The following is a 24120-nucleotide window of genomic DNA, read 5'->3' as shown; positions in this document are numbered from 1 at the left end:
CTTGAAAAATATCTCCCACTTATATCAGTTATTTTCAATATCTTTTAGTTACAACTACGACTCATGGCCAGTGTTGTGTACTATAGTGACAAGTAAAATAAAACATGGCTGGTTTTCATACTTGTTCAGCAGTACTGTAAAAACCTGATACCCCCCACCCACTCACCCCTTCATTCCTTCAATCAGACATTCTCATCATTTGTTAAGCTTGCATTCATTTTTTTATTTCTTTATTTTTTTGCCTGCATGGATTTTTTTCAGTTCCACTGACAGGAACAGTCCACAGGCTCTTGGAAGTTGTACTCCACGACTGTGGCATTACGAGAGCAGTAGAGTGAGACGGAGCGGGTTTGTAGTCCACTCTCGCGGCAGCACTTACAGAACCTGGCGTGACTGTTGATGTTAAAGTTGAATATGGTGGCAGACGGGCATTTCCCATCACAAGAATACACTGTAACCTGTAAGAGGACGGAGAGGAGATGATGATGGGAGACGAGAATTCACAATAATAGAAAATAATGCATAATTTTTTTTAGCAGTATTTTTTTTTCTCAGCTAAATCAGCCTCCTCATTTCATGCTTGCATTTCTCTCATCTCTCTCACCGGTGCATTACTCCTGCAGTCATCTTTTCTAATAGTAGTCCGAATGGCCACGCGTTTGCATGTCTTACCATCCTCTTTACCTATACACATGTTCACACAGAAATAAGATGCACACACAGAGGTAACGCTCAGAAATATGAAGATGCAAGTACAAACATACACAAAGAAACACACACTGGCAAAGACATGCTCACACACAATCTCTGATCATTTTACCACAGAGACCTGTCATTCACACGACCTGAAAGGCCTTTTGAGCAGGGCTCTTTGTTGCCCAGCAGTAGGATCTTGCCTTGATTGACAGCTGGGTGACGGGGGGGGGGCACAGTTCTCACAGCAGAGATCCAGCTCGGCAATTGGCTACTGACCTAAACTTAACCTTGTTTTTAAGTCAATCAAAGCTGGTTAAATGGATTCTGTGTGAGGCTGGAATGCATGAAAAGAGTAAATGATCTTCAGCTTCTTCCAGTGGATCAGTGTTAAACTTGAGCTTTTTTTGTCACACAAGTGGTGTTAGGGCTTTAAATCGAGTCTTTTCTATTAAAGTTAACATCTCTCATTGTCTGATGAACGGTCTCACAGTAGATATTTCTGCAGGGTTAAATGTTGTCCGTGATATACGGTGTTTTGGGGGTTAATCAGAGTGAGGACGGAGATGAAAAGACAGACACACACACACACAAAAACAGACACACATTCGCCCAAACGTTGAAAGTGCAAGTGAATGAGTCATTGAGTGTCAGGGTGCCAAAGAGTCATTGCAAGTGGGAACAGTGCAGAGTGGTGGTACCTGTGTCACAGTTAGTACTACCAGTGGGAGTTACGGGATTAACGGTAAAGGGTAAAACACCCACTCCAGAACCTGGGAGCATCGCCAGGATTGCAGCCGTCCGGTTCAAAGAACGTCGGGAGAACACACACAAGGTTACGTTTGGTTCAGAAAACACAGTTAACGTTACACACAAACACATTGAAGGATGGAATCAGTACAGCTGGCAAGCACATGGATTTCACTTCTTTTTTTTTGAGTCACTCCAGGCAGCCAGCCAAGGAACTCAGTCATTTGATGTACTACAAAGAGCAGCTCAGCAGGGCAAACTCTAACCCTGCACATCTCGCTTCCTCATTGGTAAAACGCTCACCATTGCACACCCTGATTGGCCAGACTGCAAGTTCACTGCGAAAGCAGGCAAGCGGGAGAGGCTGCGATGCCAAATCCACAGGGAGAAAATGTCACCACTGCATGTTTATTAAAAGTTTCATAAACACAACTTTCATGTCTCATTACTCAATGAAGTGAAAGTTCAGGAAGTTATGTATTGACTTAGCAATGACTTTTTAATGTTGAGTACAGCCATATTTTATCATTATATATAACTTTTAATTATTAAGTCCTTCAATTTTCCATCAAATATTTCTTCCATCTGAGCTGTGCTGGCTCATGAATATGTCAGCAGAAAATTTGGGGACAAACTGGGAAAGCCAGGGATCATGGGAAATGTAGTGATAGGCCAATAAAAGGTTTTTATCTCTACCCCCTACAACAGACCACACCCCCAACCACTCAGCCATTAAGCCCATCCACTGCCAGGCAACAAGGCGCTCACCCGTCTGATTGACAGCTCAAAGCAATACAAGAAGCACCAATTAAATTTGGAGACTCACATGTCCTGCAGCAACCGTCCACATAGCTCTGAACCACACCACCATTCTGCAAGAGGAGAATAAGATGTGAAACGAGAGTTAATGGGAAACACCATTTAACATTTTAATACATAATATGAGTGCACCAATAAATTAGTCAGAAGTCATAATTGATACATAAAAGTTGAACTGTTACATAAAAAACCCCCCAAAAAAACAATTCCCAATCAAACAATAAAAACTATTATTGTGCATTAGAAAGCTTTTGAAAATGAATGTAAACAACTAGTGGCATCAAGAGTTTTAACCTTAAATTCAGAGATATAGTACATTCCAAGGTTCTGACCTGAATACACTCTGTGTCATTGAAAGGCGGGCAAACCACCCCAGATGCAAGGATCACTGCTCCCACCGCTGTTTCCATACAGTCGTAACGTGTACAGTTCTCCACCCAGGAACTCCCTGCCTGCACACACAATCAGAATCAGTATTGCCTGCCAAAGGGAGGATTGGGAAACATGTGGATGTATTTGTTCTTACAGCAAAAAGCTCTGATGTCCCGTTTTCATTGGTGAAAGTACAGGAAACATTTTTACAGGAGCCGCAGCACACCTGAGGGTCTGAGGATGGCAAATACACCTGGTGCTAAAAAAAAGATGAAGCGAATGCAGGAATGAATGACGAGTAGAGCAATTACTGTGTGATCTATTGAAATGTGTTAAATGTGTTGAATGCATACTGGTCCACATTTTTGGGAGCAGTTGACAGAGGTGATTTCCATGGCGTAGAAGCCAGAGTCTGGGTCTCTGTGATTTAGGCAGTGGACAGTGTAGCACAGCTCTCCCTCAAAGTACTGAACCAGAGACTGGCCTGGTCCCAACACTGTTACCCCTTGGAAAAGACACACCTCTGCCTTCTCTACACACACAAACACAAACAGGATAAATAACTATACTGTAAGTGACAAAAGTTTTTCATGCTATTCAGGTGCCAGGCAGCCTGGAAAAAGAAGCAGTGAATAAATAATGGCTACAGCATGTCTATTGTCACAGGAGTGAAAGGTGTGTCTGTGTGCTTTCATGCATGGATTATACATACGGCATATATACTGAGGACAGCCACAGTTGGTGCTGCTGTCTGGAATCTTGACCAACACCTCCCCCTGAGAGAAAACAGAGAAAACAGCTGACTTAACTGAATTTACTCGCTTTTTCTTCCTTCTAGCAAAGACCTGATTAGATAGTGACTTGTGATGCAGCTTTTTGCTGACTTACCACCTGACAGATGGGGAGGGAGCTATCCTCACATTGGCATTCTGAGAGTGACAGAAAGAAAGTTAAAGAGAGAGCTAGCTTGACGCTTATGCAAGAACATGACAGGCATAACAAAGTCTGAGATTATTCCAATCATCAACTCAACGCAGCAGTGAACTGACACCAGTAACAAATAGGATTTATGTGTGTGCGTGTGTGTGTGTGCGTGTGTGCGTGTGTGTGGGGTTGTGTGTACCGCAGTGGTGCTGTGGACAGCAATGCCCGGGTACAGCAGTTTGAACCAAAGAGAGACCAGGTGCACAGCTCACAGGTGATTCGGGGCACAGGCTGACATCACACACTGCAACACATGGAGACACACAGGAAGAAACTATAAACATGACTTTGAAGACACACACACACAGACACACACAGACACACACAGACACACACAGACACACACAGACACACACAGACACACACACAGACACACACACACTTACCACAATGATACTGTGGACAGCAGCTGTTGGTGGTGTTTAAATCCACAGCCAGAATTTCTCCATGTGAACATGTTGGAATGGGCTCAATACATGACTCACACACTGATCAGACAGAAAACACAAACAACAAACACAGTTTTGTTGCTGTAATTGAGATAAAAAGTCAAAGACGGAGACACAGCAGATGGCCAATCTCATACCAAAGACGTCCAGTTTTAGACTGACCTGTGAACCACAATTAAAACTTACCACACAGGTAAGAGTAGCAGCAGGATTTTTGCCCCCTGACCTCCACTAGGAACTGATCTTCCCTGCAGTCGGGGGCAGAGACAGGAGGGCACGCCATGGGGTCACACTCTAAAGACCATTTACAGCAAAGTGTTTAGTGAAAGCAAAAGTTAAGCCCCAATATCACAGTCAACAGAAAGTTTCAAAAGTCTGAAAGCTTTGCACTAAAAAGCTAAAAAATGGAAGTTTGTTTGTACCACATCGGTACTCTGGGCAGCAGGATAGAGCACTGTAACCCATCAGTAGCCTGTTCCCATTATCACAAGGTGGAACTTCGCTGTCACAGATGGTCATGTTGCACTCTGACAGGTAGTGAAGGAGCAAAAACAAAGGAGAAAGAAAGATGATTTAATGGGTCTTATGTTCACTGAAATATTATGATTTTTGATGCCTGAAATAAGAGGGGATACTGGTTAACTACAGAACTGATGAACCATCATCAGCAATATAATATAGCTATAGAGTGAGACTTAAAGAGTGAATGAAGAAAAAAAACATTAAACCCTCATCTCTGAATCATAATCTCTAGAAGTTCATATCAGGGACCAAATGATTTGCTTGACAACTTTTAAACTCACCACAGATCTTCTTGGGGCAGCAGGCTCCTTCTTCCAGTACATCCAGTACATACTCTCCCTCCCTCTCACACAGTGGTGTAGGGACAGAGTTACAGTCTGGTTCAACAGCCACCACAGAGCCATTCTCCATACATTTGTAAAGACAGCAGCCGCGAGCAGAGCCATTCCACACCTCGCCCGGGGCCCGGGGATTACCCTCGTTATCTGTGCACACTAGATACACCATAGCCGAGTAAATACACAGACGATGCAGCTATATGTGAGTCTAGGATTGATATAAAGCACAGTCCAAAACTCACTCAGACTCTCTGACAGTGCAGTTTTCATCACAAATGCATGTAATTACTCTTTCACTCACCACAGCGATCCTCAGTTACGCAGTAAGGGGAGTCAGCACGGTGCAGAATGGTACCACTGCGGCACACACACTCCTCTCTGATGAAGGAGCAGGTGGTTTCCTCATAGTACTCTCTGTTCAAACAGGTGCGGCTGGTGCAGGTGCTCACACACGGCTGATACTCCTTTCCAGGGGGACATCGCAGTGCTACAGGATGACAGACGCTTAGCAATGCATGAACAAATGAGAAACACGAGTGAGTACATCTGCATGTGTGTGTGTGTCATTTCTTCGCCCGTGTCTCCTTACGGCAGAAGTTGTGCCGTCTCCAGCTGATGCAGACTTGATGTGTGTAGCAGACTGCCACGTACGCTGCCAGAAAGTCACACTGGTGATCTTTGTAGTGCAGGTCCCCTGCCCACATGATGTCGCAGAACTGCTCCGGAGGCACCTGCAAATTCACAACCAGGCCACAATTATGTCATGCTTCAACGAATGATTATTTTCATTATTGATTAGCCTCTTTATTTATTAATATTTTTTGGATTACACAAATAACAGTTTAGTCTTTAAAATGTAATTAAAAACCTCCATGGTGATGTCGTCAAACAGCTTGTTTTATCCGACCAACAGTTTTAAACCCCAAGATATTCAATTCACAATGATATAAAATAGAGACAAACCTAAATCTTCACATTGGAAAGGCTGGAAACAGAGAATGTTGAGAGAAAATGACAAAGTAACGACACACATGCTCTGCAATAAAAACACTGTGTGAATACGGTAGCTACCTTGCTGTGGCATGGTGTGAAGGCTCTCTGGAAGAGCATGGAGAGACAGGTGGAACAATCCCCTGTGGTGCAGTTGTCTCCGACCCTGCGTGTGTGTTCGGTTTCATCAGTAGTGTGCACTCTCCACGCCTGCAGGAAGAGCATCATGTCTCCCACCTCTCTGACCACTGTGCCATTGGGCAGCCTCAGGTCATCTTCTGGGTTCCCATCACAACAACCTGGCATAATGGTCAGACAAATGTTTGGTGTATGTGTCGATGTGAGTTATACAGCTGCATTGTCAGTGAGCAATATAACTGTTGAGTGAGATAATGTGCTTGTGAACCTGCCTAATTACACCAAGTGGCTCTCAACATCTCAAATTGTCATATCCCATAATGACACAAGTCAAAGTGATGCTGCTGTTTAGACATTAAGCCCTTAGGTGCTGATGTCTGGCACTCAGATAAATGAGGCTGGTGCTGACGCAGTCAAAGCAGGTGTGTATGTGTGTGTGAACTCACCACAAAGGCCTCGAGTGGGCACAGATGCATTATGAGGAGTAATGTACTGCAGCACCATGATGCCAGTGCTGTGATACCACTGCATGCTGACCCCACCAGGTGTATGAATCAAGTACATGCTGCCTGTGTCCTCCACATAGAGGGAGTGATGGGAAAATGGGAGCCTGACAGGTCTGTAGTTCATTGTCACCTGGAGACAGATGGACACGAAGGGGGTACAAGAATCACATTAATAGGCATAAGTTGAATTTTTGGCAGTAAATTAGGTAAAGGGATTCACCTTGCGATCCAGTCGGTTGATAATGATTCTGTAGGAGGAGGTAGTGATGTTCAGCTTCTTAAAGCAAAGACCAGATGTCCCACCTGTTGGATTCTGTAGCAGAGTGAAATTACAGAATGTAATGATACAAGATTAATATTTACTGAATGCATAACTTTTGATTCTGATACAAACACATCTGTAGGGAATGATAGGGAAGAGAAGTGACTGTACTCACAGTCCGTCTGATGGAGTTCACACTCTACAAAGAAAAGAAAACATTTCACAAAAAAAAAGTGTCTGATTTATGATTCAGTTCATATTTTATTCTTTGTATGTTACCTGGCTGGTTGGACATTTCTCCACAGTGCCAATAATAGTCTCTCTGGGCAGGTTAACCAGGATGTAGGAGCCGTTATCATACAAGGCTACATTGTTGCCATCAAAGGTGATCACACGCAGGTCTGACATCACAGTGCAGCGACCTAGGAAAAGCCAGCCGTATCAGTAAAATCAAACACATCATCTGAGCAAACAATGGGTTCTAATCACTCGTCCTTCCTATTACTGGGCCAATAGGAAAGTCAGATTTTTGACATAAACAACCAAACCTACAGGGGCACTGCCACTGAGGACAGCAGGGGTCTGTGTTGATGAGGATGGGCAAGCCCAGCAGACTGCACTGGGGCTGGGTGGTGTTGTAGCGACAGTGGAGAGAGGAGTTGTGAAGCAGCAGCTCTCCATTGAAACAGATCAGCTCTGCACATTCGTCGATACGGTAGGAGTACGGGGGCTGTGGAGTCACACACCTTTTGTTTTAGAGAGCATGTCTACATGCCACAGCACTCCTTCATAGCCATCTGCAGACTTGTTTTCATTAGTAAACACAAAACAATTCTGTACGTTGATTTTTTTTTTTCCAGTCTCTAAATCCATCAACCTGCATATACACATTCTTTTGACTGTGGATTGATATGTATGGTAATAGTATGTATATTGTCAATTAAAACATTTCATAATGAAATGTTTATACTAACCAATCCACAGAAAGCACATACAACATAAAGCATAATTTGTACTGCAAGAATGTAATAGGTCTTTTTTCACAAAGGATGATGTAAGTAATCAATTACATAGTAAACATGGCATAAATGTCGCAATTTGTCAAGTTCCATACACAGATTTATCTTTCAGGTGTTTGCGTGACTGTACATTAACCTTTAATTACGACAGCAACACTTACTGTGCAGGGAGTAGTGGGGAAGAGAAACGGAGGGGTTGTTGATGCTTCTTCTGTTATAGGAGAGATGCCAGGACTTGTGACTATTTCTGTGGTTGCCGGCTCAGTAGTGGGCTCCACAGTTGTAGGAAGTGTTGCTGTGGTTGTCACAGCTACTGTTGAGGTTGTTGGGGTAGTGGTCTCTATGGTGATAGTTGTATCTGCTGGTCTAGGTCGAGAAGTGGTTGTGGTTGCAGTGGTGGTTTCAAGGACAGAAGTAGTGGAGGTGGGGGCGGTAGTGACAACTGTGGTGATTGGAGGAGGTGGGGTGGAGGTTACGGGGGTAGTCAGCTCTGGTGTTGATGGTGCGGTAATGGTGGTAGAGGTAGGACTGGTGGTGGAAATAAGGGTAGTATGGGGTGGAGGAGAAGTAGTGCCCTCAGTGGATACAGTGGTGGGCCTTGCTGTGGTGACGGTTGTAGTGACCCCTGTGGTTTGGGTGGGGATCATTTCAGTCGTGCTGAGAGTCGTTGTCTCTGGTGGGGTTGAGGGAGCAAGAGTGGTGGAAACAGTAGTGGTGGGCGGAGCAGGAGGAGATGTGGATGGAGATGGGGTGAGCGGACTGGTGACATGCTCAGTGGATGATGTTGCACTGGAAGTAGTAGGAGTGGTAGTGGTTGATGTGGTAGTTGTAGGCCTGATAGTCAAGGAGGTAGTTGTTGCTCTGGTGGAGGGGGTGGTTGTGGTGGTGGTCGTAGTGGTAGTCGTGGTGGTGGTAGTGATAGTTGTTGGCCTTGTGGTAGAAGTAGTAGTAGTCGTAGTGGTTGTTGTAGTTGGTGTTGGTGGTGCTGTTGTAGTTCTGTTGGACCTTATTACATATGCAAAGGGCGTCGGGGTCGGGGGAAGGGACACACCTGGAGGAGACAATTAATATTTAAAAAAAATGATTTACTTAATAAAATTCATAAAAGAATGCCAAGAAGACTTGTAACACTAATTTATGTGTTGTATGAGAAAAATTATTACCTTTCTTATGGCATTTTTAAGACAACAAACTCATCTGTTGTACTCACAGTCCTCTGTGTAGACACATCTTCTAGTCACTTCATCAAGGACCATGTTCCTAGGACAACGTGGGAAGCAGCCCTCCACACTGCAACATACAAAACCTATTTCAGCACTTGAGACTAGATTATGTTGGCTGTATAATGAGTGCTTTTAATGAGGCAAGCCTCTTACGGAGGCAGAAACTGGCAGCGTGTGGCATCTGGGTCATTGCATGTGTGGACACAGGGGCTCGCGCAGGCCTGGTAGCGCCACTCACACATCATACGGTAAGGTATCACAAAACTGCTTTCTGCCAGAGAAGAGGAAAATACTTGATTAGTTAGTGTTTGCGTGTATGCATATGCATGTATGTGTATGTTGGGTACGGTAATGTGTTTCTGACCCTCCAATGTGAAGCTGCTGCTCATTTTGAAGCCCTCTGAGGTGTCATATCTCTGGGCTTGTGCAAAAGTGCGTGTCAGTGTCAGAAAGATCCCAGGTTGGCCGACAAGCTCAAATGAAGTGTGACCTGGCAGAAACAGTCCCTGGTGCTGGATGAAGGTTGCCCTGCGACTAAACTCTGCATCTCGAGTCCAGCGCTCCAACTGAAGGCGGCTGCGCCCAGACACGACAAGGAAATAGTTTGGTCTCTCAGCAGACTCCAGTGACACCACAGGGACACCTGGGAAAATAAGAGAATGGGGGTTAATGTACCCCAAAACAAAGAGCAGTAGTGTATAATTGTGTGAATGTTGACGCTCACGTGATGTTCTGTCCTTCTGCAGCCCTGCTGTGATCATGAAGTTGAACAGTAGGCCTGGGGCAGGCAACTGCCCAGGTCTCTCTGTTACCAGAGGAAAAACTGAGCTGCTGGTGCGATTCACTCCGAACATGGTGTCATTATAGACAGCACTCAGCAAGGAAAATGGGCCATTGCCTAGCTCTGTGAGGGGAGTGCCAGAGCAGGAGAAGAAATGAGTGTGGTGGCAAGCTAGCAGGGAATCAGAGTATTTGACGTTTGGAAACAAAAATCAACCAATTAGCTCTCTGAAAATTAGCAACCCATATTACTACATACCTTGATTATAGTATTCACAATCATAGGCTGAAAGAGAGTAACAAAGTTATAAAGCATTTCAGTAACATGGATGTAATCACAAGACAACATATAATGAAAAATTACAGAATAGTGGGTGATGCAAAGAGGGACTGGTCAAAGAAGTTAGTAGGGGTCACATCCCTTATCTGTATAGAGTAGACCAGTGCATTATGAGCATGTGTGTGTCAGTGTGTGCGTGTACTCACGACAGACAGAGGGAGATCGCCAGTGTATTGTGACCCCTTGTTGACAACACTTGTGTGCATATGCAGCGATGGATGTACAGAGACACTCACAGTCTCCCCCACGGTTACAATTGCAAGTGTCTGTTAGGCAGTTCCTATAGAACCAGGCCACATCCACCTGGAGGGTACACACGTACACACACGTACACACGTACACACGTACACACGTACACACACACACACACACACACACACACACACACACACACACACACACACACACACACACACACACACACACAATCATAAAACGAACCGGGCCAAATCTCGCTGGGGGGAACTAGGGGAGGTCTTGTTTAGGGGATGAGTTGTTCTCAATAATTCAGACAGGGAAGGAGTGATGAGATATCAGGATAAAGGAATGTGGGTCAACCTCTGGTGCAGAGGGGATCGGATGAGCTCGGATGACAGACAGACAAAATGCATGAGCAATGAGTTCAAAGAGGTCCGTCCAATGGCGAGATTAACAGGACCTATGTGTTTCTGACAATGGCTACCGGCTACTGTAATGCACATATACCGCATGCTTCACTAGAGCAAAATTTTTATCTCTACCATTCTGATTTTAGAAGATGCGACAAGCACAGATATTGATTAGGCAGTGTCATCCTGGCTGGAGCAGCAGGCTTGCACTCAAATATTAAAGTCGTGTTACTAAAGGGGTACTTCAGACATTTTATTATTATTATATTGCTTATGAACACTTAAAAAAATCTAGTCAGAAAATCTGTGAAATATTGGTAATATCAGGGAAGTCATAAAACTTATCCTCAATAGAAATTTTATTTTAAACAGGAATAGTGATTGTAAGTGTACCAGTTGTTTAGGTTTAAGAACAAACACTGACCAAAGCTGCCCTATAGACCAGATTATACAGCAAACCAAAAAAACTATTGTCTTTGCAGAGCAAGGGCACTTACATATTGAATTAGATTGAAGGTGTTTTTCTTGAGAAAGGTGAGTTTTGGAATCAGAAATGTAGAGATAGATTTTATCTGGCTTCCTCCTCTCCAATTAGGATGTAGAGAAAACTACAGCGAAATCACAAAAATGAGGATGTTTGGCTAACTTCAGTGGTGTTTTCAAATGTTTCTTCTCCGTTTTGAAAAGAATTTGAACAGCTACAGTGAACATAGGATTCACTTTCTGAAAGTAAGAGACGCATAGCTTCTTGCTAGTCTTCAGAAAAAAACTCTCGGATTTGTCCTCTAACCATGACTTTATAGATTAAAGCTTTGAAATCCTCTGGATTTACTTATTTGCGTGAAACCATCTTTTCTATATAAATCCAAGCAAAGAAACAAACTGCCATGAAAAGAGCAGGATCAGTTGCCTCTTTGCCCCCTGAATGATAAGTACGAGGCAATGTTTTTCTCACTACACTGTAAACAAATGTCCTGTACCAATATTTTAATGCTATAGTTGCAGTCCCAAATAACACACAAACTTATACAGTACATAGGTCATAAAAAGGAAGCGATGAAAGGAATACAGAAATAATATCTCCGATGAAACCACTAGTTAAAGATGTTAAGAAATACTTTCCCAGAGTGAACATATCAGGGCTACTTCATAAAAATTGAATGCAAGTAAAGCCACAGGATTCACTTACTCTCTTAACAGATTGTAAATAAATATGTTTTCATGTTGAGTGTGTCTGTTTGTCATTGAGAGAGGATTAATGCTTAAAACCGGTGCCGTGACAGCACTTATTAAAGACGTTAATTAGGAACAGCACATCATCAATAATCAAGTGATAAAACACATTAAAAGCTTCAAGTAACTGTTAAACAGAAATGTGCAAGGATTAACACTTACATATCAATTATGTTCACCTCTATTGAAAGTGTTAGTTACTTGCATAATATTAATAAAGTCGAGTAAATGTAGTGCTCCGGTGTGATCTTTGGCTTCAGTTTTTATGGTGGTTTATGGCCCAAATAATGTTTCTGTGCATATATACATGGCTCCATCTGCTGGCCACAATGAGACATACTATACTGCAATAGAACATGGACCTGTGTGTCTGTAGATGAGTGTAGCCTTGCACTTGATGTGGCATTTGGTATTTTTCTCTGGGGAACAGTGTGCTGGGATCAGTTAAGAGTTGTTCCTGTAACCCCTCAACAACTGCTACTCCCCTGGTGCAGTCAAGATAACCTTTCTACAGCTGCATTCACTCTGTAGGGACATTTGTATGTGTGTGCATCAGTTCAATGGGACTCACCACGTTGTGACAGGGTGCAAAGACATCGCTGTAGAGGAGACCACATTCCCTCTTGGCGTACGGCTGTCTCCCCAAGTCCCCTTCACACGGTCGCTCAACTATGTAGTCACTTTCGCACTAAAACACACACGCACACGCACACACACGCACGCACGCACACACGCACGCACACACACACACACACACACACACACACACACACACACACACACACACACACACACACAGAAGGTGATCGAGTGTCTGATTACTCGTAAATATCACAGTGGACACGAGGGAGACATGCACACATAAATTACAGGAACAACAGACAGTTAGAGAGCCGTGAAAGACTTAGTGAGTGAGGGACAGATAAAGACAGAAAGAGGGTAAATGGGTAATCAATGGAGGAGAGGAGCTAAGCTGACTCATACCTGTCCCAGAGCCCAGCTATCTCCAAAGGTCTGTGCATTACTGACTTCCATGTGGCTAGAGGTGGTCATATCGTTCACTGTCACACTGTCAAAATTTCCACATAGCCCACTGAGAAGGCCCTGAGGGGAAAAAAAGCAGACTCTGAGTCATGTCAATCATGTTTTAGGATTCCTTTTATAACAGTCCAGTCTATGTCGGAGGACAATTTAAAGCGGTTATAACCAAAATATATTACTCCCAGTCCAGACCTTCCACTGAGGTCCAGCTCTGATGTGTACAGTTGTCTTGCGGTCCCAGAGGATGGTCAGGTCCTGATTGGAGAAGTGGACCACAGTGTAGTAGCCTGCTTTCCACAACTCAAATTCTGATCCTCGACCTACAACAGTGGATGGGCTCTAAGGCAGGACAAAGTATTGTTAGCAGGTACTAGCAGGAATCGCTGGATTTTTATTGATATATTTAACTGATATATTTTTGAGAGGAAAAGAAACCCCAGTAAATTGAATTGATTGATATATAGAGAGTGTTACTGTGTGTGTGTGTGTTGTCCGTACTGGGTTGCCAGAGTTGTCGGTGAAGTAGATTTTGGTAAGTCCCACGTGAATGACCAGTATTTTCATGCACACAATGCCGCTCTCATAGCAGTCCTTGTTTTGGGCAACAATGGACACCTCGGTTTCTCCTGCACTCTGATCACAGGGGAAGACAAAATATTACTCTTGTGAGGAAAGGAAGTCTCGTCAGCGCTTCTCATCTCTGTCCTAGAAAGACAACACAATGTTTTAATTTGTTTGTTCACAATTCTCCCTTTACAAATGCCACTGCGTCCAAAAATACAAATTTCAAATTTGATTCTACCTGTTCAAGACACTGTCATTCTGGATATGTGAGAGGTGACAAGAAGAGGAAGCAAGTCTAGGCTACCAAGACAGCTGCTTCCCCATACTTTTCAGGTCTGCACCGTGGCCACCAGTTTGCTGGGTCTGTTCTGCTAATTCTAATTCTATATCCCTGGGAGCGCAAGAGCCCTGGGGTTTGAAGTGAACACTAGTCTCTTTGTGTTGCTACAGCTTTGCACAATATCTGCTAGCATTACCATGGTGCAAACCCACCAGCACACACACACACACACACACACACACACACACACACACACCTTAATCTGCTCTAATTAAAAACCACTCTCTCTTCCAAGATTAGAAACAGGCTTGGATTTTCTCTCCCAGATCCAAATCATTCCTGGCCAGGAAATGTGGAGGATGCTCCTCCTACACATCCCATCTCAGACACACACACACACACACACACACACACACACCCACACACACACACACACACACACACCCACACACACACACACACACACACACCCACACACACACACACACACACACACCCACACACACACACACACACACACACACACACGTCAAAAATACCATGCTACATCTTTACTTGCACATGCAACACTCAAATGTGCACACCAGAAAGTACTCATAGAGGTCCGCACACACACAGACTCTACTTACTTTAAGCAGGTAGACCTGACAGTCAGAGTGGTAGTCATACTCAAGGCCATCAAAGGTGTGATAGTGTCTGTCACTGTAGACAGTACACACAGCTGGACATGGTGAGTAGGTGCAATTAAAATAGCCACGGTGACACACACTGAAAGATGGATAGGTGGATGTAGATGAGAAGAGTAAAGAGAAACAGAGGTAGGACAAAATTGCTATTTCATGCCACACATTTTTTCATGCAAACTCATCATACTATGAATTATACACTTTTGTGTTTGGAGATTCAGTTTGTTAGGAATTAGTTCTAGTCCTATATGGAAAACTGCACATACTAAATGCAGTAAAAAATACTTTGTAAATAATATAACCGTGTCACTGCTCAGCCTGGTGTTTCTCTTACTATGGGAAAATACAAATGGGGAGTACAGTAAAGGTATATACCATTTATAACATGATGTTTCCACACTTTCTCCAGGCAGGTATTCAAGGCCCAACCAGGCACAGGGACAGTTCTCTGGATAGTAACATTCCCCATGGTGCAGCACCAGCCTTCATGGACAAAACATAACTCACATAGGAGGAACAGAGCAACACAAATGTGTGACTTAAAACACACTCACATCACATTAAGTAAACTTCCTCATTCTCTATGTAAAACCTATGTATGTAACCTCTGGAGTGGATTTTGAATACATTATAGGTGTGGGAAGTAAATAAGATAACCTACCACTGTGTATTGTCAAGGTGCCTTCGATGAAGGCCTTTAATTCCCAAATGAAAAAAGCATACACTACTGTAAATGTTCTGTCAGTTGTCCTTCAATAAATACTCCTTTCGAAAGACTATACATGTGGATTTTGACCATTAATGACGGATGACTACTGACTTAACACTCTAGCTCCCATGCAGCCACTGATCTCAGTTGCTGCTAGTTGTGTTCTCATGTTGTTGCTTTTTGCATTACATGTGTTTTACAGAATCTGAAAGTAGATACTGTAATGAACACCAAGAAGTGACTCCCTGGAAGTGTGGAAAGTCACTCAAAAACGTATGGTATGTTTTGCAGAGTGGACTAGAATACATTTATACTTTTTAAGGTCTTTTAAAAACACAAATACACAACATTGGAAGGCAGCAGGTTCTTATTTTACCCAGGAGGGCAGACACAGCCAGGGATGCATGGTGTGTTAGGAGGGCAAGTGAGGTTCAACATCAAGTTGCGGCAGGTTGGTGCACAGGCCACGCCTCCTCTCTGCTCAGTGCAGCTGTGGTACACTTTCCCTTCTGGACACTCCCCGACCTCTACACTATCAGGCTCTACAATGTGCAAGCACGCACGCACGCACGCATACACGCGCGCACACACACACACACACACACACACACAAGAAAATCAATGCCCCAGTCGCCTTAAACATCAACCACAACAGCCAGTCATGGGAAACAAGTTACAACTACAGACATAAGGCTCTTGATTTCAGCAAGAGGGACACAGCATGAAACAACACTTTGTTGTTGAAACGAACGAGAGCAGGAACCAAAGGGAGGGGGCGAGTGTGGAGAGTTACCTTTTTCCTCTGGCACACACTCCATCTTCCCATTTCTGCACAGACTGATGGAGGAGACAGGAAGGGAGAGAAAAAGGAGTGAGTGTTTGGGAAAGAGAGTAATGTTATCAAACACAAGGTTAGTTTAAGTGCTCTACATCTCATTTGACAATCACTCAAGCTACACTGTGTGCAGTTGGGAGAACAGCCAAAGCGAGTTTTCACATTTCAGTGCAGGTCAAGGCCAGCTGTGACTCACCAGGGGCCGGAGGCGCTGAAGGTCACCTCCCCTGGCTGTGACACACCACCCATGGAGTAACAGTGACACTGAGACCTGAGTAAAAACCGATGACATTATTTTAATTACATTAAACACTGTGCATAGTTTCTGCAAAATGGTAATTGATGACCGTCATTAAGATGATATATGAGGTGCTAAAGTCTTACAGCTGCACACAGCGCTGGCGCACATCGTCATAGTAACTGCCGTCTGGACAGCCACACCCCTCGGAACAGTCGTCAGGGTTACATGTCTCAGTGTTTGACAGAGCCTGACAGGAACGCCCACAAGATGACACACAAGAGTGGTACAGCATACCACCAACACACACCACTCCTGTGAACACACATACACATTTTTATATAACTGAATGTCAATTTAATTTCCACAGTTCTGTGTGCATGTTTTTACTCAATGTTTGCCACATCAAAGATACATTATCAGTGCCACGTGATGGACAATAAAGTTTTTCTGATTATGATACAAACACAACTACTGAATACATAAACTAGTGCACAGTTTTAATTTGTGACCATCTTGGGTAAGATGTTTAAACACAAAACAGTATAAATAAAAGCGATCCAGAAGCTAAATACTTACCACATTCAGAGACATGTGATCTGAAATTTATGTTTACTCTGTGTTTGGAGCAGAGGTAAGCGTAGTGAGCCAGCACTGTGCACAGACAGCCGCTCCCACAGCGACAGGCCTGGTAGCGGCACTGCTGCTGGTAGATGTTTGGACTGATGTAGCCATGACATGGGGCAAACACATTCCCCAGAAGCACCTCACACTGGGATGCATAGAATACTTGAACACACAAAAACAAACAAAATACTTTTTTGAAATATTTACAGTTATAGTCTGAACAAACTGGCAGCCAAAACCTGTACAACTCATGGTACCACCCAGGAATCAATAATACTTAGGATATCAGGGTGTATAGGGCAGTATGTAGACCTTTATTCATGCCACCCTTCACTTGTTCCATTTCCCTGTATTTAATTGAATATAGACCAAGATCAGACCATAATTACCATTGTGCAGGTTCATCTCACAAGGATCTACAATGGGCAGGTTAACTGGAGCTACACAAGCAGATGACACCTTCCAAGCATTGGCATGAAGCTGGGGAGTGCCCTCTATCATACCTGCTGGAGACCTACAAACACACACACACACACACACACACACACACACACACACACACACACACACACACACACACTACAGTGCTGGTAAAGTGAAATTTTCAACACTGATCTATAATTGTGAAGTACTTGCTCACAGGAAGTCATCTCGTAGATTTCCATTGAAGGTTCCACAAAGGCCCAGCGTCTGTCCACGCCATTGGCTCTCCAGCTGCAGATAGACCCGCCCACCTCGACCATCATAATGCAACCTCAGACCAATCCCTACCTTTAGCTGTGTAAACACAGAGGTCAGCTTCCGCACCTCCACTGTATCTATAAGCCCAGAGACAAACAATAAAACTCATGATCAAAGATTAAATTATTAATAAGAGTGTGGGACTTTTTTTTTTGAGCACAAAAAAGTCATTGGTGTGAACGACACATAAATTCAGTTGTTTGTTGTTGTAAGTTTTTGTGATTCCTACCATCAACATAAGGCAGGACAGGTGCCGGGTTGACACCGATTATCACCTCGCCCTCTCTGGTCAAAGTGATCTGATGACCCACATCTTCATCCAACACCATTGTCACTGACTGAATACACACCTGCTCCTGTAGACACACGTACCATACAGGAGGGCTGGTTACATATTTGTAGGATACTGCAAGGTTGGTGTGTGTGTGTAAGCCATAGTCACAATACCTCTGCACAGGTAGTATACTGCAGTGTGATAGTGAATCTGCTACCGCTGCGGCTCTTTGCCAGGACGTAATGACACGCCCCTGCCTGGAGAAACATCCTACCATCAAATGTTGTCACAAACACATCCCCCACCACCGAGCACTCCGCTAAGAGGAGACAGAGAGTGGCGACTTATTGAATCTGAATCCACTTCTTCATCTTTTGTTTCTAAATGGTATTAAAGGATAATCTTACCTGTGCAGTTGTTCTCAGTGCAGTTCCACATTCCTCCCATGCACACACTAAAAAAGAGGAGCACCCTAGGTTAGCAGCACATTGACCAAGCTATATGCTCACTGGGAATACACATCCAGACTCACCAGACACTGCAGCCCTGTTGAAGCACATGTCCTTGCACATATGATGTTCCATGGTAAACACATGGACACTGAGAAACAGCGATACATGTTCCATTCTGTAGGATAAGACCTGTGGGAAAGAGGATTGGAAAACAAGAGTAAATTCAAGGTCAATTAACAGAGAGCAGAGAACAGAAATTAGGAAAGTTTTGTTTGAATACCATCAGGGCAGTAGCAACCATCCAGACAATGCAGGTTGGTTCCCAGACACTCTTTCTCAAATGTACAGGTGGGCGGACAGCAACTGATACAGTCTCTATAAACAAAACTCTCCTCACAGCCATCATCTACATACATACACAAACACACACAAAGGCAGATTACAGAGGATAAAATAAATAATTTACACAATATATATGTATGAAATAACTAATCTGTTTTCACAGAGAGAGCAGAGCTAATCCTGGACTAAATTAGCTCTGAAATTAATTCATATTTTTGTTGATGGTAAATGGTTTTGTAAGAATAAAGCCTGCGTTTTAAAAAATACACAAAATACATTAGGACACAACATTTGCACTGATCTTCCATTTTTCAAATGTCAAGAGCTGCAATGGTAACTTACTACAAGAAGGGAAGCTGTCCCTCCACTCCCTCACTGGATATCCAACATGTGAGCAGGCTCGGGTGTACTCAACCAAGGCTCGACAAAACGTTTCCTCATCATCAGATCTTAAACAAAGAGAAAAGAAAAAAAAACAAAAAACCTTTTATGAAATGTTTTTTTGAGACTTGGTTTCTATACAAAAAGTTTTATTACTGTAACTCAAGTTACACTAACAACACAGAGAAAAGGATGAACAAGTAACAATAAGCAATGGAAGCGTTTTGACTTACACACAGAGGTCAGACACACAGCTGGCCACAAAGGGATTTGGATCAATGTTTTCATGACATGACAGAAACGGGAAGAAGAGAAGCGCACTGCATTTCTCTATGGCATCCTGCACACATTCACAATAAATACAGTATGGTATGAATACAGAGCACATGACATAATAAGAGACACAGCAAACCAAATACTGTTGCAGTCTTTTAACATACAATGAACAGTCTGGTTCTCCCTGAGTTAAAAATAAAATTGTTTATGTGTAATGTGTAATGTGATGGGCCTAATTACATTCCATCCTTTGCAGTATGTGAATCACACAATCAATATTCAGCTGGAGTATATGCCAATAGTAATAATGAGTGGAGTGAGTGTTTCTGTGGTTCTTACATCCATGTCTGACTCAGACTGGCAGGGTCCATTGAAGTCAAGATCAACCGAGGGACAAGCTCTCTCATGAGGCAAATCCACTGCCCAGCTGTTGGCAAACACTGCAGATTCATCAGTACGAATGCCTAAAACACACCGTCAACACATATTAAGGATGTAGGGACACCTAGCACATATGCCCAGACGAAAACCACCAGAAACAGATAAAATGCATGGTTTAGCACATACACAGGCTAAAGATGGAGTTGATACACCATTCAAACATGCACACATGCATTTCTGCCTCTTTATTGTCACCAAACACACTTACACCAAACATAAAATAAAAGTCTGATTTAAAAAAAAAAGGATATTAAGAGAGGAAATCTGATTTAAACTTTGTGTTTGTAAATGTGCCATGAAACCTAGTCGATTGCAGCTCTTCAGCCAGAGTCTTTCCACTTGTTTACTCTCTTTCTCTGAGCTCATCCAAACTCTACTGGACAGCTCTCTGCTCTAACAAGCAGGGGACCGCAGTTCATATTTCTGGTCATCTGAGGAAGGATTCTTGCTCCTTCCAGCCATTCAAACCCACACTATCAGTTCTCCACTGTCCTCCCTCTGTGGTCTCTCCAAGTCCCACTGCTACTATAATTGGTCTGAATCAGTGTTGAGCGTATAATAATAATAATTGAGGTGAGTGGGTGCTGAGAGAATGGATAAGAGGATGAGGGGCCGGTCAGGCCGGTCTTACCACGAGCTGTGGTGAGGTCATCGCCAGCAACATGGTTAAAGTTCCCACACAGACCACAGGGGGCACCCTGGTGCTCCTCGCTCATCTTCAGGTAGACACCAGAACCTCCGTCCCAGGCCAAAGAAAAGCCAAACACACTCTTCACCAGTAGGTAATCGGCCAGTCGCTCAATAAACACACCTCCTACAGTCTGAGGCAGACTTAGCCTGATATTTCACAGATAGACACATTAAAAGAAATCAGGGAAAGTGACCTCTTTGAAAAGCATGATAATAATGTTCTATTGTGACTTTCTGGTCAGGACAGGATGGTGATTAACTGAGTTGTTTTTTCTCTGTTCTTAGAGTTTTCTAGCGAGTTGTTTTTATCGAAAAATTTCAAAATCTATCTCTGCGATTTTTGTTCTACATCTTTGCGGAACAAACACACACACACACACCTGCGGCCTCCCTGGTGGACCTGATAGCCAGAGATGTGGATCTCCTCCTCATTTGGAAAGAACAGGCTGAGAGCTCTTGGGCATGAATACACACTCCCGTCACACACTCTGCTGTTGTGGACCTGAGAAAACAAGATAATGGTAGAGAATTAAAGAAAGGGTCGAAGGTTCGATTAACCACAATCTGTAACCTGAGCTAGCAATCTAAAAATACAGGCACCTGTTTGGTGATGACACTTCCAGCAACAGCCACAAATGGTCGTTGTGGTGTGCCATCTGAATTGCTGCAACAACTTAATTTACTTAATTTAGGCTATGATTATCAAACAATTTATGTCAGAAGATACAAGGAATAGGGGACCTTAGATATTAAGCAATTTAATCACAAGTTGCACAAGTTGCATATAAGGCTAATATACTATACTTTTCATTTCAACTGACTGTCAATAGCCCCAAACCCATTTGCTTCAACTCAAGACATAAGTCTAGCAGGACAGATTCATTGTTTGATTTGTTTTTTTCATATGATCTGTAAACAATAAAAAATATCACCAAACTTTTCCTTTCAATGAGATCTTGCACAATTGGTTGTTGCTGTTTAGTTTGAGTTTTAAAAGCTACGTGAGATAGCTCAGAAAAAATAAAAATGCCCAAAGTCTTCTGGAGGAACATACTGCATTCCAAATGCAGACAATGTGAAACTAAACAAATGAATATGACAATTGCAGTTTATAGGGGGTTGCAACCTACTGTTACGCCCCCCTTATATAACTCCTGTTTGTTAAAGTATTTTGGTTGGTTTAAGTAGTTCAATAACACTGTATTGAACTGCTTTACATGATTCAGTGTATTATTTTAGTTTAAATGGAACCTTGGTGTTGCTGTAAAAGAACATGCATTCCGAGCCACAATACAGTGTATGCCTAAGTGTTACATACTGGTTAAATATTTCAAAGGGTAATTTTAAATCAGTATGCTCTTACCCACACCGTGTACTGTGGTGTAGCTGAGTGGCAGTCCTGGGCCAGAACGTAAGAGCAGGTACCAGGGAAGTAGAAGTATATTCCGTCAAATGTTTCATAGTGGTGCTGACCCCAGGATCTGCAGATCCCGTCTCTATCCTGGCCCTGGTTAGGTACTGAGAGGAAAGTGGGCAATGCACTCAGAAGATTCTTGAAATGATGGAGTGAATCAGTTTCATGTGGTGACACAAACGAATTTCAGCAGAAATTGACATTTTACTAAACTAAGAGAGCAAGTCATAAACTGTATCTCTTTTATTACCTTTATATCTTTCATCATTGAACTTACAAGCGGAAAATGAATACCGGAATTTTCTAAAAAGCCCTTTGTTACAGGAAATTCCCAGAGCTGGTTATGCCAAGATGCTGCCTAAGACCCTTCTCGAACTCTGAGGGGGTGGAGGCTGGTGAATCACATCTTCACATCAGTCTAATCTTATCAGAGAGTGGTTTGTCATGCTAATGGTAATCCAAAAGGATACATTTTGTAAATGACATTGTACATATGTTGATTACAAAATACCAACATTTAAATTAACTAAATATTTCCAGTGTTATTTAATATTTTGAAAATGTGTGTTCTGTGGCATCAGGTCCATTACCCTGATTTTCAACTTTTGCATTACAGCTGGGAGTCTTGATAATTTGTCTTCAATGAAGCTTTTATGGTCTTTTTTTTGGAGAAACCTTGTTGGTATGGCCCATTTCACACTATCTTTGTTTTCTTGAGTATGATAAACAATGTACATAGTCAATCTCAGGATTTCCTTTCAAGCTTAAGTTCAGTTAGAGGCCCCTCAGGAACTATTCTTTCCAACATGCGTCAACACTTAATTAGTTCGTTGAAATTAAAAATGTCTTTACAATAAATGTGACCTCAGATCTCTTGATATACTGTATAAGGACTTTGTTCAGAATATAGAAACCAGAAACTCCATCACTCAGCCCTTAGCCTATTACCTTAGTTCAAGTGATTTTATATCTGCTCCTATATCTGAGTAAAGTGTGTGCGCGTGGGGGTGGGGGGTGGGGGTGGAATTGGAGAGTTTTGGATTTATTTCAACAAAGAGAGATAGAGAGAGGAAGAGAAATAGATCTGGGGAAGTCTGATGATTAATGCTGGAGTGTGTGCAGGTAATTAACGTTTGCTGAATGATCGGAGAGTATGATGCGCACACACGAACAATCTCCTACACACAGTCATTGTTGTATAGCTAGATAGTGTGTAACTGTTATTAAAAAGTTGTGAGCATGCTAACCAGCTAGTCTATTGCATACCAGGAATCATGCCTGTAAGTCAACCATAGGGTTGCTCTGTGAAGGTTTTTATTGTAAATCTGAGCTGACGCCAAAGGAAGATATGTAGATGTGTTTGTATTACTCACTGATCTGGCAGCGGTCTCCCAGTGCCTGGAACTGAGCACAGTCACACACACCGCCCTCCTGACACCAGCCACCATTGAGGCAGCCGCAATATTCTGGGAGAGACGTGAAGAAATTCAAGTTGACTTTTCCCAGCCAATCTGATAGTTCTAAGCTTCTATGAATGCATTTGGGATCACTTCATATGTAGTGGATTTACCTGAAGAAGCATCTCTGGCTGTGTAGTTGTGTAAAATGCTGCGTGACAGAGAACCCTCCGATAGCAGTGGTCTGTAGGTCTTGGAAAACAATGAACACTTAGAGCAGTTCCTCAAATGCTTCTAAAGCCTTAATGGCATCAGTGATAGAGTGCTGTACGGTTGGTGTACCTGCTGCTGTAAGTTAAAAGTTGCATCAGGTTGAGTGGGAGAAACTGTATGAGTTAGTGAGTGTGTTTCATTCTTTACAAAGACAGCTTTGTGCCGGTTAGGGTGTTGTGCGCATGTGGGTGCCCTGACCTCGTCTGGTTCTCTTAGGTGTAGTGTACCAACCTCCTCCCCGAGGAGATCCCGTTTCCTCCGAAGTGCATTAGCCCTTCTGCACACACACAAACATGCACATTAGTGGGAAAAAACAGTCAGAGGGGAGACTTAAGTGCACTTTACACCACTTGAATTCAATCAAACTACTCTTTACTGAACCCTCACACACACAAGTGCACATACGCACGCACGCACGCACACACACACACAC

General features: G+C 43.0%; 1 protein-coding gene across 1 annotated transcript; it reads right to left on the bottom strand.

The window, feature by feature from the left end:
- Positions 1-257: 257 nt before the first annotated feature.
- otogl (otogelin like) lies at positions 258-23956 on the bottom strand. The gene is made up of 54 exons (XM_022754626.1): positions 23915-23956; positions 23588-23666; positions 23391-23483; positions 21967-22121; positions 20984-21105; positions 20545-20750; positions 19812-19936; positions 19430-19536; positions 19158-19264; positions 18754-18879; positions 18554-18662; positions 18429-18475; positions 18201-18340; positions 17977-18103; positions 17647-17818; positions 17396-17520; positions 16959-17168; positions 16526-16694; positions 16338-16412; positions 16100-16143; positions 15683-15848; positions 14973-15080; positions 14541-14679; positions 13542-13700; positions 13260-13367; positions 13011-13130; positions 12598-12714; positions 10332-10488; positions 9790-9969; positions 9430-9708; positions 9219-9336; positions 9049-9132; positions 8633-8893; positions 8004-8370; positions 7376-7553; positions 7103-7245; positions 6782-6874; positions 6502-6691; positions 5999-6216; positions 5517-5658; positions 5229-5414; positions 4871-5083; positions 4490-4594; positions 4254-4361; positions 4005-4106; positions 3758-3862; positions 3523-3563; positions 3347-3410; positions 2988-3166; positions 2789-2893; positions 2595-2714; positions 2270-2315; positions 605-684; positions 258-458 (listed from the first exon to the last, which is right to left on the bottom strand). Exons 1-54 carry the CDS (start codon positions 23954-23956, stop codon positions 258-260), a joined length of 7362 nt encoding a protein of 2453 aa, XP_022610347.1.
- Positions 23957-24120: the final 164 nt, after the last annotated feature.

This window comes from Seriola dumerili, unplaced genomic scaffold (genome assembly GCF_002260705.1).
Source record: "Seriola dumerili isolate Sdu_G_001 unplaced genomic scaffold, Sdu_1.0 BDQW01000219.1, whole genome shotgun sequence".
NCBI classification, from domain to species: domain Eukaryota; kingdom Metazoa; phylum Chordata; class Actinopteri; order Carangiformes; family Carangidae; genus Seriola; species Seriola dumerili.
This window is presented reverse-complemented; position numbering and strand designations above follow the sequence as displayed.